This window comes from Erpetoichthys calabaricus, chromosome 12 (assembly GCF_900747795.2).
Source record: "Erpetoichthys calabaricus chromosome 12, fErpCal1.3, whole genome shotgun sequence".
NCBI lineage: Eukaryota > Metazoa > Chordata > Cladistia > Polypteriformes > Polypteridae > Erpetoichthys > Erpetoichthys calabaricus.
In genome coordinates, this window is record NC_041405.2 from 53,258,724 (window position 1) to 53,276,850 (window position 18,127).

At 38.5% G+C, this 18,127-nt stretch overlaps 1 protein-coding gene across 2 annotated transcripts in view; it reads right to left on the reverse strand.

Moving 5' to 3' along the window:
- The window catches only part of nhsl2 (NHS-like 2), a 147,081-nt gene that overhangs the window by 6,787 nt on the left and 122,167 nt on the right, over positions 1-18,127 (reverse strand). For both annotated transcript variants that reach the window (XM_028815536.2, XM_028815534.2), the window contains 2 exons: positions 6,065-8,245; positions 3,363-3,471 (listed from right to left, as the gene is read on the reverse strand). In XM_028815536.2, coding sequence (XP_028671369.2) covers positions 3,363-3,471; positions 6,065-8,245 — 2,290 coding nt within the window. The remainder of the gene's footprint in view (positions 1-3,362; positions 3,472-6,064; positions 8,246-18,127) is intronic.

The following is an 18,127-nucleotide window of genomic DNA, read 5'->3' on the forward strand; positions in this document are numbered from 1 at the left end:
TGCTGTGCCTTTTTATTTGACTTTTCATCATTTTCAATTTTGTTACTTTATTTGGGGTTTATTTCAGTTCTTACTGGTTATAATTTTTAGTTCTCCTCTTTGTCTGAGGTAAACTGCCATTTCCATACATTAGGCCTGTTTCAACCTGTATATTGCATTTCATCAAAATCCTCCATAACTTTGTAATAGTACAAGATTACAGATTAAAGTATTACAGTGCATTGAAATCTGATTGAAGCTGCCATTTTTACAGGATGTCATAAAGGAGAAATTATATGTATACCCAAAATTCCCATTATTTATACTAATTAACTGTTTCAAAACAATACAGTTTCCTAAGGTTATTCTCTAGGAAAAGCAAGAATTCATTTACAACAGGAATATTTTACTTATGGGCAATTATTTGTAGCATGTACAAGTATAAGGCACTCCAGTGAATTGTTAACTGTGGAGGGGATGCTGGTGCACGCATGTTGCTGCCACTCTTCTCTGTTATCAACACCTTTCGTTAAATAGCACCTTGAGCATGGGAAAGGTGCTATATAAATTAAATGTATTATTATTATTATTAACTAATATTAGCTGCTTCTACAAATACTGTTTACAGAAAAGTACTTAGTTACTTAGTATATGCAGATAACATACAGCACTATAATTGAGGCCCTTTGTTTTAGGGAATTTTGCTGGCAAAGCCAGATAACACAGCTGGTATATTTATACACACATATTATATCTGTTCCATTTAAAATAAACTCATTAGAATATAAAGCCAAAATGAAATAAGTACATTACTAACTGCATCTGTAGTATATTAGGAAGAGAAACTGTGACAGAAATTAGTTAAACTAAGCAGTAGTGGCCCAGTTTGCATTGTCCAAATTGGAGATCAGCACAGCTACTTATGAAAGTGATTTGGCTTGCATGACTGTGATGTTCATGACCACCCCTCGACATCCAGGACTCAGTAATGTTGGATTAGGCGCCTTGGGACATTAGATCTGCCACTACAACAAAACAAAATTGCCTTGGTAATTGGATCATAAGTCATAGGAGTGTGTGAATTTGCTAGGGGTGGAATCATTAGTCTTCCTTAATGTTGGTAGTCAGTTTGATGTGTTATAGTTCGTTTTGTTTATACAAATGCAACAGTGGAACAAAGCAGTAACAATAGTTACAAGGAGGCTCCCATGACTATTGGGAAAGATCTGGGAAACTCACATGAACAGCACCAAAGAGGAACTGGCAAATCATTTGGCAGGCAATGACACAGTTTACTTTAGCGATGTTTACTATCTCTAAAAATAGGTAGGTAGTTACCATGCATAGAACACTGGTTAATGCATAAATATCTACTTGGAACTATTTCCTTTGATGGCATAAATTTCAAGATCTCCCATTCTTCATTCTAGAGAATGTTAGTTGCTAACTACATCTACACATAGATTGGCTTAGGTTTATCTTTGGAGATCAGCCTCATTTCTCCACTTTATCTTTGAACTGGTATACCAAAGAGGGGGGTCTCTTCTTGTCAGAAACAGTTTGACTATACAACCACACATTGAGGGTATATTGTCGTACATTTCATGGCAGGTTAACTAGTGAAAACAGAATTAATTCCTACAATGCTGCCATTGTCAGGAATGTCCCCTTATTTCTATTGTCTCTCTTTAACAGAGCTTGTGTGGCACATTCTGGAATGCTGCTCCAGTTTCTCCACAGGCCATACCTCCCTGAAGGAGCAATTACACAATACTTTATGGATGTGCCCCATGACAGCACATATATGATGCTATGCCACAATGCTCAGCCACTTGAAACACCAATCATGTCGGTCTCACTTGATCCTAATTATCCCTACTAGTATTCACATTCTGCATAAATACTCATATATCTCTGTTTTCCTGCCCTGCTGAAATCATTTTTCACTTATCTCTCACCTATTCCGTATCTCAGTTTCAGTGCAAAATAGTGTACTACTTATGAATTGAATTAAGAGATTGGATTGGATTGTGAATGTTCTGTTATTTTATGCAAAGCATGTCACCAGTTTGTACTCCAGCTGCAAAAAAAATCTGTAAACAGTTATAACGTATCCTGATATTGTAAGTCGCTTTTAACACATTTTTTCTGGCAGATATATATTTAAATCATATGTTAAAAAGTAACATCATTTGTGCTGTTGTACACACAATTACTTCAGTTCTCATAAAAATAAATATTATTTTAAATATGTATCACCAAAAAGCATTGCTACTGCCAGGAAATGGGAAAATGAACCAGAACCGATGGAAGGACACTGATAAAGAGAAGATTTAGTACAGGGAAATGACAGAATATTTTCACAGTGGCGATTGTTAACTAAAAGGACATGTGACTGGCAATGAAGTTAACTAAAAGGACACGTGACTGACAAAGATCAGGAACTGAGTATGCTCGACATTTTAAAGAAAAAGGCTGTATTTTTCTTGTGCAAGCAAGAGCTGGAGTAAACTGCTGGTCATGGATCCCCTTTCATGAATTATTGTGGTCATCACATCCTAGTAAATTGGCATGTAACAGAACATAACTGGGCAATGATGGGTGGGATCCCTGTGAGTAGATTACATATTTCTCATGTTTTACAACTTTTGCTGTTGAAATATTTCTGTCATCTTTATTTAGACAATATTGACTACATTTTACATATGCTCTATAACTGCCTGGGGCTTCATAGAGCATTCCAGATTTACTGGGAAAACTGGGTTCACAGGAGGTTAAACGGGAGAACATAAAACAATGCAGTAGACTGAAGTATTTTCACAAATGTTGTGATAGATGAATACAGTATATCCGACTAGTTTAGTACAAAATGGTAACATAAGCAAGATGGTCACATTGTAAAAAGTGGGTAGTTGGATGAAAAGAATAAATTACATTTATTCTGTTCATTTGGAGTAATTTCTATGTTTTTGTTTTCTCTCCATTATTACTTATAGCTATTCTGACATATCACTATGTAACAGGTTTACTTTAGGGTGCTTGGCAACTACAGTAAAAATGCAGAATAAGCATGCAGTTGGTACACTTATTGTGATCCACTAGTTCATTCACTCCAGAAAGTAAGTACTACATCCAGTTATCATGTTAATAATGGTATCTAACAATTACACTAAGCACCCCTTTGATTTCAGGGGGAAATGCTAATATGCATTATTTCTTCTATTAATGTTTAATACTTGTATTTCAAATGCTAATAATTATATAAAAGGCTTGATAAAATAGTCATAATAATACTTAAGGAAGTTTTTCAACTGTCATACTTAATAGATAGATAGATACTTTATTAATTCCAAGGGGAAATTCACAATATGTCAAGTCTGTACCTGTGTATAATAGTGAAGAGATCCTCTGTGGTATGAGATGTTGATGACTGCACAAAGACTTCATCATCTTCTTCTGATGTATGCCGAATGACTTTATCACTAACTTCCTCTGGTGAAGTTAAATACAAAAAAAAAGTTAATTTGGTGTTATTTATAGAATTTAAAGATCTGGTCATCTACCAGTACAAACCATAATCTAAGTTGCCCTTGTAGTAAGGCCTCAGACATCAAAATTTAGCTTTGATTTAAAATGTTTTTTTAAAATTCCTACTGATACAAATCAAGATACACTATATACCTGTTGTAAATAGCTGGAAGAGGTGACAGTGAATGTTCAATCATTTAATCTATTTCCTTCTTACTGTACACATGCTTGCTTACACTGAATTATGTATGAACAGGTCTTTATTAGAAACATTTGGATTAAATTCCATCTAGCAACGTTTAGAACATTGTCATTGTTAGGTTGTTCTTTTTTATAATAATGTTCAAGTATACTGAAACAAATAAAACATAGTTTTGCAACCAAAAGAGCTTATGCTTGTGGTATCAGACACAAGTCAGAAACAAACCTTGGTTATTACATCAATCTATTTCAGATTAACAATTTAACGCTGTGTCATAATTTAGTCTTAAACCTTTGTGTGCAGAGCAGTGTAATGGTCAGGCTGGTTCTTCTGTTGTAGTTCAGAGGATATGTGTGACTAGAGGCAACAATGTGAGTTGTCTGGAGGGCGCTGCTGTTTTTTTTCACCTTGCATGGATCCAGTGCTGAACTGCATCCTCTATACTACCTTGTCTGTGTTGCTTGCTTGTTGTTAGGTTATAAAGAACTCCTACATGTTTTAGTTGTAAGGTAATACATGACTGCTTAGACTTTAGATACAGTCTCTAGTCTCATATCAAACTGCCATATCATCTAATATGTATGTAACTCCTGCCCAGCATCAAGTTTGTTATGAAGGAGAACATTTCGTCCCATGGTAGACCCTGCTGAAACAACCTTAGTTGTCCATTCAGTTGGCAAATGGTAAAAAAAATAAATAAAGTAACGTGCAATTATGTGTTTTATTTACTTAATAAGAGTGAGATTCATTAATGATTAAAATGCACTAACATAGTTTTTGGCAGGGTCCAGAGTTAAGGATCAGAGCTCTGGAGCAAGCCTTGTCAGTATGGATCTTGTGCATTCTGTTCATGTCCTTGTGGATTTAGCTTTCCCATTGCTTCAATTTTCATTCCACATCTCAAAGACAGGCAGTTTAGGTTAACTTGTGACTCTTAAGTATTCCCAGTGTGGCAGATAGGTGGATATTTTTTACATGTAAGTTGTTATATGGAATATATAAAGTGGAAATACGATCCTAGTTTATTTCTGTTTTCCTTCTTACAATAATGGAAACACTATTATTTCTAATGTTATGACTGTTAAATTTCTCTGAAAAGAATAGGTGGAATTACAATCTATGATAAAGATTAAGCAAACTATAAGAAAATACTATTCATTAAAAGAAGTATATCATATTTTCTCTGGTAATTCAACCCTTTAGGAACATTGTCATTACAGAAGAAAATTGCTATATGCAACTAGATAGTGAGAGAAACTGACTTAATCCACAAATGAAAATGACACCATTCATTTAGCTATCATTTTGGATATAACCAAAACTGAACTGAACATTTTTCAGGATCTTTGGCTGAAACTGAAAGAACAAAATTGAATCTTTAACAACATTTTGTCTTGTCAATGATCATAAACTCTGTCATTGGCAGACATGGAATACTAAGCCACGCATTAGCTCCACCACAATCTCTTTATGAAGTCTGATGAAATACAGTAGATTCCTTGGAGAGAATGTTATTAAAGAAGTATTCAAAGAGTAAAAGAGAGCACTTCTTAGGAAGGATTCTACTCACTAACATTAAAGGGTGTCTCATAATACTGGAATCATAGTGAAAAATAACTGATTTATGTGTTTTTATTTTTGCAGCCCCAGGATATCTTTGAGTAATTAATCTAATCTGTATTTTGAATCAGACAGAAGTTGCTACAAATTTATCAGACTGTATCCAGATGTGAACAAGTAACACAGAGCTACTGTATCTTATTTTAACCATGATTCCAGATTTACGGAACATTTTATAGTATTATTCCTGCTGTATTACATTAGTCACTAAGCAAAGCTTCAGATAACAAGAAGCTAGCAAGTTTACTAACACTCCATTCCACACAAAGACAAACCTTATAACAAAGACCTCAGTCATCCTGCACAGTCTATTTTCTCACTCATTCCTTCTGGCAAATGGTGCAGGACCATTGGCAGTTGCACCAGTGGGTTTAGATACAGTTTCTATCATCATAGCCTAGGGTTACTGAGCAACCAATCATAACAAATATCATAAGATAGCTGTGTATATGTACAGTATATTATGCCGATAAATACTAGCAAATAAATATTGTATATAATTGTATGTATATTTTGCATTGTATGTATTTTTGTGCATGTGTCTTTGTTGGTATTTTATTATTATTATTACTCAAGAAATATGATATCAAGAAGTTTATTGTACTGTGAAAATTATGTACTATGTATACATGACAATAAACTTGACCTTTGACAGTGGGAGGAATGTAATGCGAATCCTGGGAGATTAGCTTTAAATCTATGAATTGGGTGCTGATCACCCTGTATCATACTGACCTGTGGGAGTGCCAATAGGAGAAGCTTCTGGGTCTTGCTCAAATTCTGTGGTTTTAAGTGTAATCAGTTTAATGTGGTTTTCTGCCTGCCTGGAAGAATCTTCAGATAGAGATACACTGGTGCTGCTGGTGTGACCACTAACTAAAGTAACATGAAGATTCTCAGGTGTTTCATTAACAGAGACTGGATTAGTTGACTGCATTGACAGTTGTGGCTTTTTGGGCACTGGAGGTGGTATTTTGGTTTTCCTCTTTTCCATCTCTGACAGGCTCTGGATGACTATCCTGGTGGGATATGCTGTAGAAGTGTCATCTTCACATGGACTGTAAGGAGATACAGCAGAATTTGCAGTTTTTGGAATATCAGAAATGTTTCCATCTGTTAGATGATCTATATTTCTGAGTGTAATTGGCCTGCTCTGCTGTTGACCAGGGCAATATTGTTCTGCCCTTTCTTTTGGAGAAATTGGTGGAGAGTCTGAACTCACTGGAGATGATGAAAGGGATTTCACCATGAAATTTATGGGCCTTCTTGCCAGCTGTGGTTTTAAGGCTACTGGGGGCTTCACTTTTCTTTGTGGTGTAGAATACACGTCTTTACTTTGCTCTTCTTCAATCATCTCAAAAACCCCATCCACATTATCGTCTAGGTCAGATTTACAGACTGATCGAAGTCTAATGGACTTTAGATCCAACTGAGTAACCATAGGAAAGACTGGTTGGCTCGGGCTTATCTTTTGAAGTGATGTTGAAGAATCAGAGTGTCTTCTGCTGGCGCTTGGTTTGCTTCTGAAGGAAACTGCTGGCCCAGTGAAGTCTATATGAGAAGAAGGAATGATAGGTAATTCAATTGACAGCCTGGAACGGGGACCCTTTTCCCGTGGGGATGTGGCAGGGAGGGATGACTTCCTTTGTGGAACTTTAGGCCTCAACCTGCAGACCTGTGTGGAGTGACCAATGATCAGTGATGTGGGGACAGTTGATGTTGGTGTTTCTGACTGACTAGAGTAGCCACTGGAAGGGGACATCAGTACTGGAGGTTTGGATGGAGAATTGATTCTGGCTTCAGCATGGAGCTGGAAAGGAGATGTTGCTCGAGAGGTTGAGGGTGAACTAAGGGATTCAGTGCTATCACTCACTTTTACACACTCAATTGCTGTCGTGCCAGTAGCAGTGCTGGAACTAGATAATGATTTATATGGATCATCTGACTTCCAATCATTTGTGTACCAATGACTAGAAAAGTGTACCTCTCCATCTTGTCCTATTGTTTGAGTATCATTTGCTAAAGCATATTGTGATGTGCTTTTAACATTTTTGGAGGAAAGACTTGGCTGGAACAAGTTTTGTTGGATATTCTTATCCCTGGGTATGAAAAGACTCCTTGGCCTTGGGTCTTTGGTTTGGACAGTGGTCTCAACTTGCTGCCCACTATTATCTTTCTTTAAGGACACACTGCGGGCAGGAGGAGCAGGTTTCTTCTTTGGCTTCCTAAGAGAGAAACTCTTTGATCTTTGTCTTCGTGGCTCACTGAAATCAGCGGTTATGGAAACGTTGTCTGCACTCGTACTCTCTTCTGAACTTGTGCTGGGATAATTCATAGCATAACTTTCACTCTCCCTCCTGTGGTCAAAGTACAAATTGTCTGCTGAACAGACTGACCCTGAATCTGTTAGGGCTGCAAAAGAGTTTTCCTGAAACTTCAATATATCTCTGTACAAGGCTTGATTTTTCTGCTCAAGATTCACAGTTGTCATGTCTGCACAATCTCTATTGCCCATATTTTCAGCTAGCTCATTGGACTGGCACATGAAAGAATTCACCTGTGAAGATGAACTAAAACTTCCTTGTGAAGAGTGTTTTGAAAATGTGCTCGGATGGGAAGACTGTCTCACAATGGGGCTTACGGGCATCATGTAGGTAAAAGAGTTATTGCACAAAGGAGAAAATGTGGATTCTTTTTGTCCATTCCAGGAAGGACTACCACACACCAGGGCAGAATGATCCATTCTGTCAGAATAAGGAGACACAGGCTGGTCCAGTTCACTGTGTGCTTTTCTAAGCGGCATTGAGTATGGGGCTACTCCCGGTGTAGAGGAGCAATGTTGGCTGATTGAATCTTCAAAAGAGTAGTTGCCAAGGTTTAAGTCACCACTGTCTGAATGCTGATCCATTGCATGTCCTGAAAACAAAAGAAATCAAGTATCAGGGTTAGGAGTCAAAAATAAAAATGGTAATGTTACCAGTTCTTGTGCATAAAACATACATTCTAGTTTCAGTAGCACAATAGGAGTTGATTTCAGTGCTTTCGAAACTAAATAATTTAAACCAAGATTACATAATGTTTCTAGTGAAGTGAATGACTCAAGAACAGATTCTGGCTTCTAAACATGTTATTAAGATTTAAGGCCATATTGGATTAAGAGGCCTTGTTGTGTAGACAGATAATAAAACCATATTTTTGTTGCCTTGTGAGTTGCCAAGTGCTGTTAAGTTGTGCATTTCAAATGCAGGCACACAAACAAGGAGAGACAAAAGGACTGAAGCAGTAAATAGCAAAACATTTCAAGGACATCTCAAATCTTGCTAGGGCTAGATCTAACAATATAGCTAGGCCAGTGGTTGTATGAGCCACCTCAATGAGAAACAGGTGATGGGTGTGTTTAACCTATAGAAGAATTGAGGTATGACTGACAGAATTGCATCAAAATGACTGATGTCATAGTGTTGTGCTGTCCCTCCGTTTTTATTCTTTTTTTCATAATGCTATTATTTTACAGGGTGGCATAATGGTTCAAGTGGTTAGATCTACCGCTTCATGAATCCATCGTTCTGGGTTGACTCCTTCTCCTGATCATTGTCTTCATAGAGTTTGTATGTCCTCACCATGTCTGTGTGAGTTTTTCTCAGGGTACTCACATTTTTTTCTCCCATATTCCTGAATTAATGCAGGTTAGGTTAACTGGCCTAGTATAGGTCTGGCCCCCTTTGAACCTAATTTTAAATAAGGCAGATTTGAAAATGTTACGTTATTTTAATATTGTGTCATATCTGAGACATGCACTGAAAATGAAAGTGCTGTCTTATAGCTATAAGATACACATATTGAGAATTTATTTTTGTACCTGCAGATGTAGTGATTTTGTAAAATTTGTCTTGAGAATACTGTCTGTTTTTCTAGTAATTGGTACAGTTAACACACACATGCATATACTCACAAACCATTGTGGTTTTCCATGCCAAATCAACCAGTGGCCCATGTACTTCAGATTAAAAAAATTCTGGAAAAATTACCAGGTGAACTCGTGTTAGTCGGGAGACACCCTGTAATTTTTTTGTTTTTAATGCAAGATCAATACTTTGCTAGATGCAGTGACCAGGCAGGGTCATGTGGACCAAATATTTTGAGTTTGTTACGTACTATACTTACAAAGGTATCAGTATGCAATCTTTGAGCCTGGTAGGTGGTGTAGTTCTTGAGAGATGGTCTTGTGAAATTGATGAAAAAATAAAGCTTTGTCAGATTTGGCACCCCTCTTCCCTCACAAAAATGACTGCATCTTGGAAAGTATTGATCTAACAACAAAATAATTTTACAGGGTGTCTCCTTAATAACATGGGTACACATGGTATTTTTTTCAGAATTTTTTGGAGCCGAAGTGCATAGGATGTCTGGAAAGTCGGTTGATTTGACATGGAATAACCCCACTCAGTTCAGCTCACACTTGCTGAGGCCAGAGTGTATGCCAATGTTTGACTTTGATTAATGAGTGTGTTCACTGATGGCTTCCATTATGAAAGGTGCTATATACATTTTCTACAAAATTCCACTTTCAAACAATAAAGACATTATGTCTATCAGTAATTGACTGGTTGATTGGTAGAACACTATTTGATACAGTTGTATATAGGGAATCTATTCCCGGGCTCCCGGACATTTTTCATTCCCACATTCCCGGGAATGAAACTGCTGTAATTCCCTGGAAAATGGGAACGGCCAAGCTCGCATTATACAGTGCATCCGGAAAGTATTCACAGCGCATCACTTTTTCCACATTTTGTTATGTTACAGCCTTATTCCAAAATGGATTAAATTCATTTTTTTCCTCAGAATTCTACACACAACACCCCATAATGACAACGTGAAAAAAGTTTACTTGAGGTTTTTGCAAATTTATTAAAAATGAAAAAATTGAGAAAGCACATATACATAAGTATTCACAGCCTTTGCCGTGAAGCTCGAAATTGAGCTCAGGTGCATCCTGTTTCCCCTGATCATCCTTGAGATGTTTCTGCAGCTTAATTGGAGTCCACCTGTGGTAAATTCAGTTGACTGGACATGATTTGGAAAGGCACACACCTGTCTATATAAGGTCCCACAGTTGACAGTTCATGTCAGAGCACAAACCAAGCATGAAGTCAAAGGAATTGTCTGTAGACCTCCGAGAAAGGATTGTCTCGAGGCACATATCTGGGGAAGGTTACAGAAAAATTTCTGCTGCTTTGAATGTCCCAATGAGCACAGTGACCTCCATCATCTGTAAGTGGAAGAAGTTCGAAACCACCAGGACTCTTCCTAGAGCTGGCCGGCCATCTAAACTAAGCGATCGGGGGAGAAGGGCCTTAGTCAGGGAGGTTACCAAGAACCCGATGGTCACTCTGTCAGAGCTCCAGAGGTCCTCTGTGGAGAGAGGAGAACCTTCCAGAAGGACAACCATCTCTGCAGCAATCCACCAATCAGGCCTGTATGGTAGAGTGGCCAGATGGAAGCCACTCCTTAGTAAAAGGCACATGGCAGCCTGCCTGGAGTTTGCCAAAAGGCACCTGAAGGACTCTCAGACCATGAGAAAGAAAATTCTCTGGTCTGATGAGACAAACATTGAACTCTTTGGTGTAAATGCCAGGTGTCACGTTTGGAGGAAACCTGGCACCATCCCTACAGTGAAGCATGGTGGTGGCAGCATCATGCTGTGGGGATGTTTTTCAGTGGCAGGAACTGGGAGACTAGTTAGGATAAAGGGAAAGATGACTGCAGCAATGTACAGAGACATCCTGGATGAAAACCTGCTCCAGAGCGCTCTTGACCTCAGACTGGGGCGACGGTTCATCTTTCAGCAGGACAACGATCTTAAGCACACAGCCAAGATATCAAAGGAGTGGCTTCAGGACAACTCTGTGAATGTCCTTGAGTGGCCCAGCCAGAGCCCAGACTTGAATCCGATTGAACATCTCTGGAGAGATCTTAAAATGGCTGTGCACCGACACTTTCCATCCAACCTGATGGAGCTTGAGAGGTGCTACAAAGAGGAATGGGCGAAACTGGCCAAGGATAGGTGTGCCAAGCTTGAGGCTGTAATTGCTGCCAAAGGTGCATCGACAAAGTATTGAGCAAAGGCTGTGAATACTTATGTACATGTGATTTCTCAGTTTTTTTATTTTTAATAAATTTGCAAAAGCCTCAAGTAAACGTTTTTCACATTGTCATTATGGGGTGTTGTGTGCAGAATTCTGAGGAAAAAAATGAATTTAATCCATTTTGGAATAAGGCTGTAACATAACAAAAGGTTGAAAAAGTGATGCGCTGTGAATACTTTCTGGATGCACTGTATAGCGTGTAAAAATCGATCAAGAAATAACAGAGTTATAGTTAAAAATAATTAAGTGGCATGGTTTTTTGGCCCACGGTGTAGTGTGTTGCTGATTAATTCAGTCAACAACAGACCAGCAGCAGTTAATCTTCCGGCTGACTGAGCACAGTGGACTGGGAGGAGTCTGCACTCTGCAGCGCACGAATGCTGGGATGGGGCAGAGTTCATTGATGTCTGTGCTGTTGACAGCTTTGAACAGCAACTTGAAATTGCAATACGTCAGTCTGTTGCATCCACATTATCTGTGCTAAGAAACTTCCATCACATAATAATGACAAGAAACTGGATGCATCAGTAACAGCTGAAACAGCGGTGTTTCAGAGCAACGGTAAGCACGGGCATTGTTTGGAACAAGTGTATCGGTATCTGATGACTGTGCCGCCTACTTCAGTGGAGGCAGAGCGTGCTTTCTCAGCAGCTGGCGTACTCTGCACGAAGGTGCACGCTCGAAACGTTGTGCTTTCTATGCTCTTATTACTGCAACTAACTAGATACAGTACATGTACTTATATGACAGCATGAACTGCTTGTAGTTAAGGTTAGTCTTTTATTGGTGTCAATATATTGCAGTAGTTTTATTAAAAATAAGTGTCGCTCGTTCTAAAACCGTTCACATGTGAGATGCCCGTGCACTGTGTCATTCCCGGGAGCCCAGGATTCCCAAATTCCCGGGAATGGATAAACCCGTCCGGGAATGGATTCCCTAGTTGTATATGGCAGGATGTTGGCTTATTCATTTTATGCTGACTTTTGCCTTGAGTTGCCAAGTGAGCTCTATAAACAAAATAAAATTTGACAGTATTGAAATGAAAACTTTGAAATCTGAAGCTGTCAACTTTAACTTTACCAGAACATTACTCTATATTTGTGCTCATTTCAGTTTGCTGCATCAGAAAAGGGCTTCAAAAAAGTACATTTAAATAAGATGATGATGGACATCACAGTGGGGCGGTGGCTTCATAGCTCTATGAGATTTAGGGCAAATCCAAGTCTGGTCACCGCCCCTCTGGATTTTGATTGTTCTTTCTGTGTCTGCTTGGGTTCTCTTCTAAATCCTACATATGTTATTAGGATAACTGGGAACTTTACTGGCCTAATGTGAGTCATCATGACTATATCTGATCACTGATATTCCATCTGTTGTTAGAAAGGCATACAACTCAGTGGGTTCTGAAAATGAATGAATAAATAAGAAGACAATATGCCATCTATTCATGAGGTGGGGATAAAGCCACAACATACTAAAATATTTTGAAAAGTAAAAAGGAAGACAATATTTGTGTTTTTGAGCCTTCAGTAAGTAAGTCTTGAAGTGGAAAATGAGGATAGGTGGGGTGAGAGAGAAAACCAGAGAAGGTGAAAAGCAACTGTGAAAATCCTGCCAGTCTGAGATAATAAAGGATGTTGTTTAAAATGTTATTTTTCTAGTGCTTGGGAGTAAAGTGGTAACCAAGGTAAAAATAGGTTTAGCATTATTTCATGGGTGCCTCTGAAACATTGCGGCAGAGCACACACAGACACATCAGGTTACAATTATCCTTCCATTTTTTAAACTGCTTATGCAGTTTAGGGTTGTGTTAGGTTAGTACTTATCCCTGAAGCATTATGCATAAAGTGGGAACCAGCTCTTAAGCTAACAACAGTCCATATACCACAATGAGTATCGAGAGGATGTCAATCCTGAAGACTAAGGCAGTGTCTTTCAAACTACCTCTGGGCTGCTTTTATGTTTTATGTTATGTTAACAAATTACAGGAAACTTTGTTACAATTAATGTAGTAAATAGATTATTGGACACGTAAGTGATGTTTTGACTGATATAAAATAGCCAAAGGGACCTGACAGAACTTTACTGGTGATACAGTATGTCTCATGTTGTAAAGAATAGTGTCCAGTGTGGATGGTGGCTCTGGATCAGGATTGTACTTTGAACAAGAATACTGTATAGGTTAGATATCTAACACTGGAAAATAAAGGATGAGCCCAGAGACAAAGATTAGTCTGTAAATCAGAAAAAATTGTTAAATGGCATGAGTAAAAGACAAGGTGTTAGAGTGGAAAAGAAGATAAATGAGATGCAATTTTGATTACTGGTGCTTCTCTTGGAGTGAATGAGTATTGTACAAGTCATTTTAAAAGCTATATATGGATACAGTCTTCCACAGGTGGTGTGTTGGTGCTCTTTTTTAAGGTTTGACACTTGTGCCAAAATATTTTTATTAAATTTAAGAAGTATCCAATTCAGGATCCTGCAACACTAACAAAAATTTTAAGTAACAATTGTTATGACATAAACCAAGAGGCACAAGTATTGTCGCTGTTGAGAAGTGAAAACAATGAAAAAAAGTATGGGAAACCTAATGAAGAAAAATTAAAAAATGTTCTTCAAAGCCAACTTGGATATGCAGAAGGTGTCTTCAGTTAAATATTTATTCTTCTTTTCTTCCTAGAGGTCCAGTTGTCTGCAGCTTTCCCATAATCAAAGTCCCCAGGATCTGGGCCCTCCAAGGAGATCACTCATCACACACTGTCGTAGTGACTGTACTGCAAAGTCATGAGACAGCCATCTAGTGTCACTGGCCATTTTCAGCTCAATCTGGGGAATGTTCAGAATATTTTGAATTTCTGTTAAACCAGCCATCCTAAATGAAGAATTTTGGAAGAAATAGAATAGCTGCCTTAAGATGTCGTTCAGTTTTGTTAAATAAGGTACAGCAGCTGCTGCTTGAGCACTTGCAAGGGCCAGTTGTTGGTTTAAATAGTGGCAGTTGACCAAGAGTCCAGATGTTTTATCTTTAAGCAGTTTTGCCACACCTTTCTGTTTCCCAATCATAACAGCAGCTCCATTTGACCCTAGTCCAACCAGATTAGCAGTTTTCAAGCGTAGAGTGTCCATAGTCTCACTCAGTGTGTTGGTTATAGTCTCCGCATTGCCATAAATAATTTTGCGGGTTGATACAAAACTAATTCTGACCTCTTTAGTGACCTGGCAAACATATAAATAATTAATTGTTTTACATTTGAGATTTCTGTGGTTTCATCACATAGAATACTGAAAACATTTTCTGTGTGTATATTTTTCAGTATGTTAGAGTTTATTTCTGATGCAGAAAGACATCCAGCAGCTCTTGCATTATTCTTTCAGAGGTTTAATGTGCATTTTTACCAACATTGAGATGTTGTAAAATGAACAACCCATTTCTTTACAGTTTTCCAACAGCTTTTCAAACAACGTTGTATGTGGCAACTCATTTTTTGCCAATCAATGCATGGATCTTAAAGCTCCCACACAGGCATCTCTCTGTAAGTTATTTAACACAGATAGAGATCTTTCAATTTGACCGATTCCAGTTTGCTCTAGTACATGCTTTCCTAAAAGGTCAGCAGAAGACTCGATATACGTTTTACTTTTTTCATGGTCCAGCAAGCTTTCTTTTCAAATTCTTGTGCATGGCACATTTACCCAAGGTAACCCCTCCTTGGGGGGTGTTTATTTGAATATTTCATCCACAGTGAGCACCACATACCATTTTCTTTGACCATTAGCCAATTAAAATCTTTAAACCATTGTTTGTTTATGCTTGACAAGCGGTGCTTAGATTTATCAATTGGCAGAGTGTGTGCTGAAGAGATTTCCCCTAATGGACCAGCCTCTGCAATGTCTTTGTCTGAAATTGCCACATCAGGAGTTGACACCGCACCTTCATTAGTTTGGGATGTCTCTTTTCTGAAATAACTGAGCACTGTTGTTTTCTGAACACTTTTTTTGCTCATGTTGGTAAAATGTTTGAAAAAAATTAAAAGTACCTATGAATAAGACTTTTGAGTGGGAAAGTGAGAGCCTGTTGGATATTCAATTCACACTTGCACTACGGCTTGGTACGCATTCTCGACATTTTCACTTTAATCTCGACGCTTATGTCGAGAATAAAGTCGACATTTCCATTTTATTCTCGACATTTCTACTTTATTCTCTGCGTTTATCTTGAGATTAAAGTCGACACGTTGACTTTATTCTCGTAGTTTGTCATTAAAGTAGAACATCATAAACTAAACTTCATCTTAAAATAAATATTTAATTTACTAGATATTCTCAAACCCCGTCATAAATTATGTAGCAACATGTCGACTTTATTCTCGTCATAAACATCAAGATTAAAGTGGAAATGTTGAGAATAAAGTCAACATGTCGACTTTATTCTCGACATATAGTTTTTTTTTCTTCACCGTGGCCCTAATACGCTTCTGTACAAAACCCTCAGCAATTCAGTGATAAAACTTTTGCTTAGGACACAGTGTGTGCTGCAAGGGTTTCTTCACACTTTTTGCAATATGGGCGCGGGTCCAAATATGAGCCAATATAAGAACGGCAGATGGGGTCACTTTAAACAGGAACCAAAGTGAGTACTACAAGGATTTTTGCATACAGAACACACCTAATGCTTAAACAACTGTGTGTATATATATATATCTATACTAATAAAAGGCAAAGCCCTCACTGACTCACTCACTGACTGACTGACTGACTGATTGACTGACTGACTGACTCATCACTAATTCTGCAACTTCCCGTGTAGGTGGAAGGCTGAAATTTGGCAGGCTGATTCCTTACAGCTTACTTACAAAAGTTAGGCAGGTTTCATTTCGAAATTCAACGCGTAATGGTCATAACTGGAACCTCTTTTTTCACAATATACTGTAATGGACGGCAGCTCGATGGCCGTGGGAGGAGGAGTTGAGTGTCACGTCATCACGCCTCCCACGTAATCACGTGAAAAGACTGTGAACGCAGTAGGGACAAATGAAGGAGGAGCCGCAAACAGCGAAGAACAAAAAATTCATTAAACAATTGAGAAGGGAGCGAGTGAAGCATACAAGCATGTTCATAAGGGAAACAAAGCACGGTGTAAAACGTAAGTTTAAATTAAGTTTATAGAAATGCTCCCACTGCGGATTGCAATAACGTGAAAAGACTGTGAATGCAGTAGGGACAAATGAAGGAGGAGCCGCAAACAGCGAAGAACAAAAAATTCATTAAACAATTGAGAAGGGAGCGAGTGAAGCATACAAGCATGTTCATAAGGGAAACAAAGCACGGTGTAAAACGTAAGTTTAAATTAAGTTTATAGAAACGCTCCCGCTGCGGATTGCAATAACATATTCGCGAGATAAAAGTTTAATGAGAAGACACGAGGTATAAACGAACCACACGCCGTAGCGCAACGTTAGGGGCAACAGTTTCAACCATTCTATGATCTGCCTCTCGCAACTGAAAGACGGCACATGGCGGATGTTAGCCCACTTGCTGACCGCAACGTTAGGGGCTTCAACTCTGGCGCTGACGATATTCGATTCTCGAGAGGGGATGCAGTGAGTGTGTATGCCTGATGAGCCCAGAATTAAGGAGAAACACGTGTCGCATACTCTTTGCATTATTTGACAGTAAACTACTAAAACCATTCTATGATCAGCTTCTGGGAACAGAAAGAGGGCACGTGGCGGATGTAAGGCGACTTCCTGACCAACCACAAGCGTAACCCGGCAGGTAACCATCCATACAGTCAGATTGTGATTCAGAAAACGAATGCCATGAATTTAATTACCACGATCTACATACTGTCAAATAAAGGAAACACACGCCGTAGCGGGACAGCTGTGAAAAGCGAGGTTCACAAAAAAACAGATCCTTAACAAATTGTTATTGGTATATTTTCGATCCGTTTAAAAAGGTTTTACTTTCTTCTTAAAAAATTAAAAGCAGTACTTCGCCGCAACGAAGCGCGAGAATTTGGCTATATATATCTGCTTCTCACAATTAAAAGAGGGCATGTGGCTGATTTTAGACGACTTCATGACCAAACATAAGTGTTACCTGCCAGGTAGGGTTACCACTTTTAATACAAAAAAATAAGGGACGCATACTGCAGTGGGTGCCACATCCCAGTGCCAACAGTTTGCAGACTCTACTTAAAAGACCCGCCCTCCTCACTGGACAGTTAAAAAGACCAATCAAACTAATGATGACATCAAGTATTACCCAATCAAAAGTAGGAAAGGAGGCATCATCATAAAATGCGTGTGGGATGATTTGCATGAGACGCTGCTTTAAAAAAAATGATAAAAAAAATGCGGGACAAATTCCGTCCCGTATTGATTCAAAACGGGACGCGCAATTTCATTCTCAAATACGGAACGATTCTGTATTTTAAAGGACGGGTAGCAACCCTACAGTGCCAGGTAACCACCCATACAATCGGATTGTGATTCAGACTAGGAATGCAATGAATGTAATTACCCCGATCTACATACAAGGCAAAAGTCTTGCAACATTCAAAGATGATGGCTTGGGATAAGTACACCATAGAACTTAAAAGAGCTTATGAAGCCTTGAACAGAAAAAAGCAAGATCTCAGAGA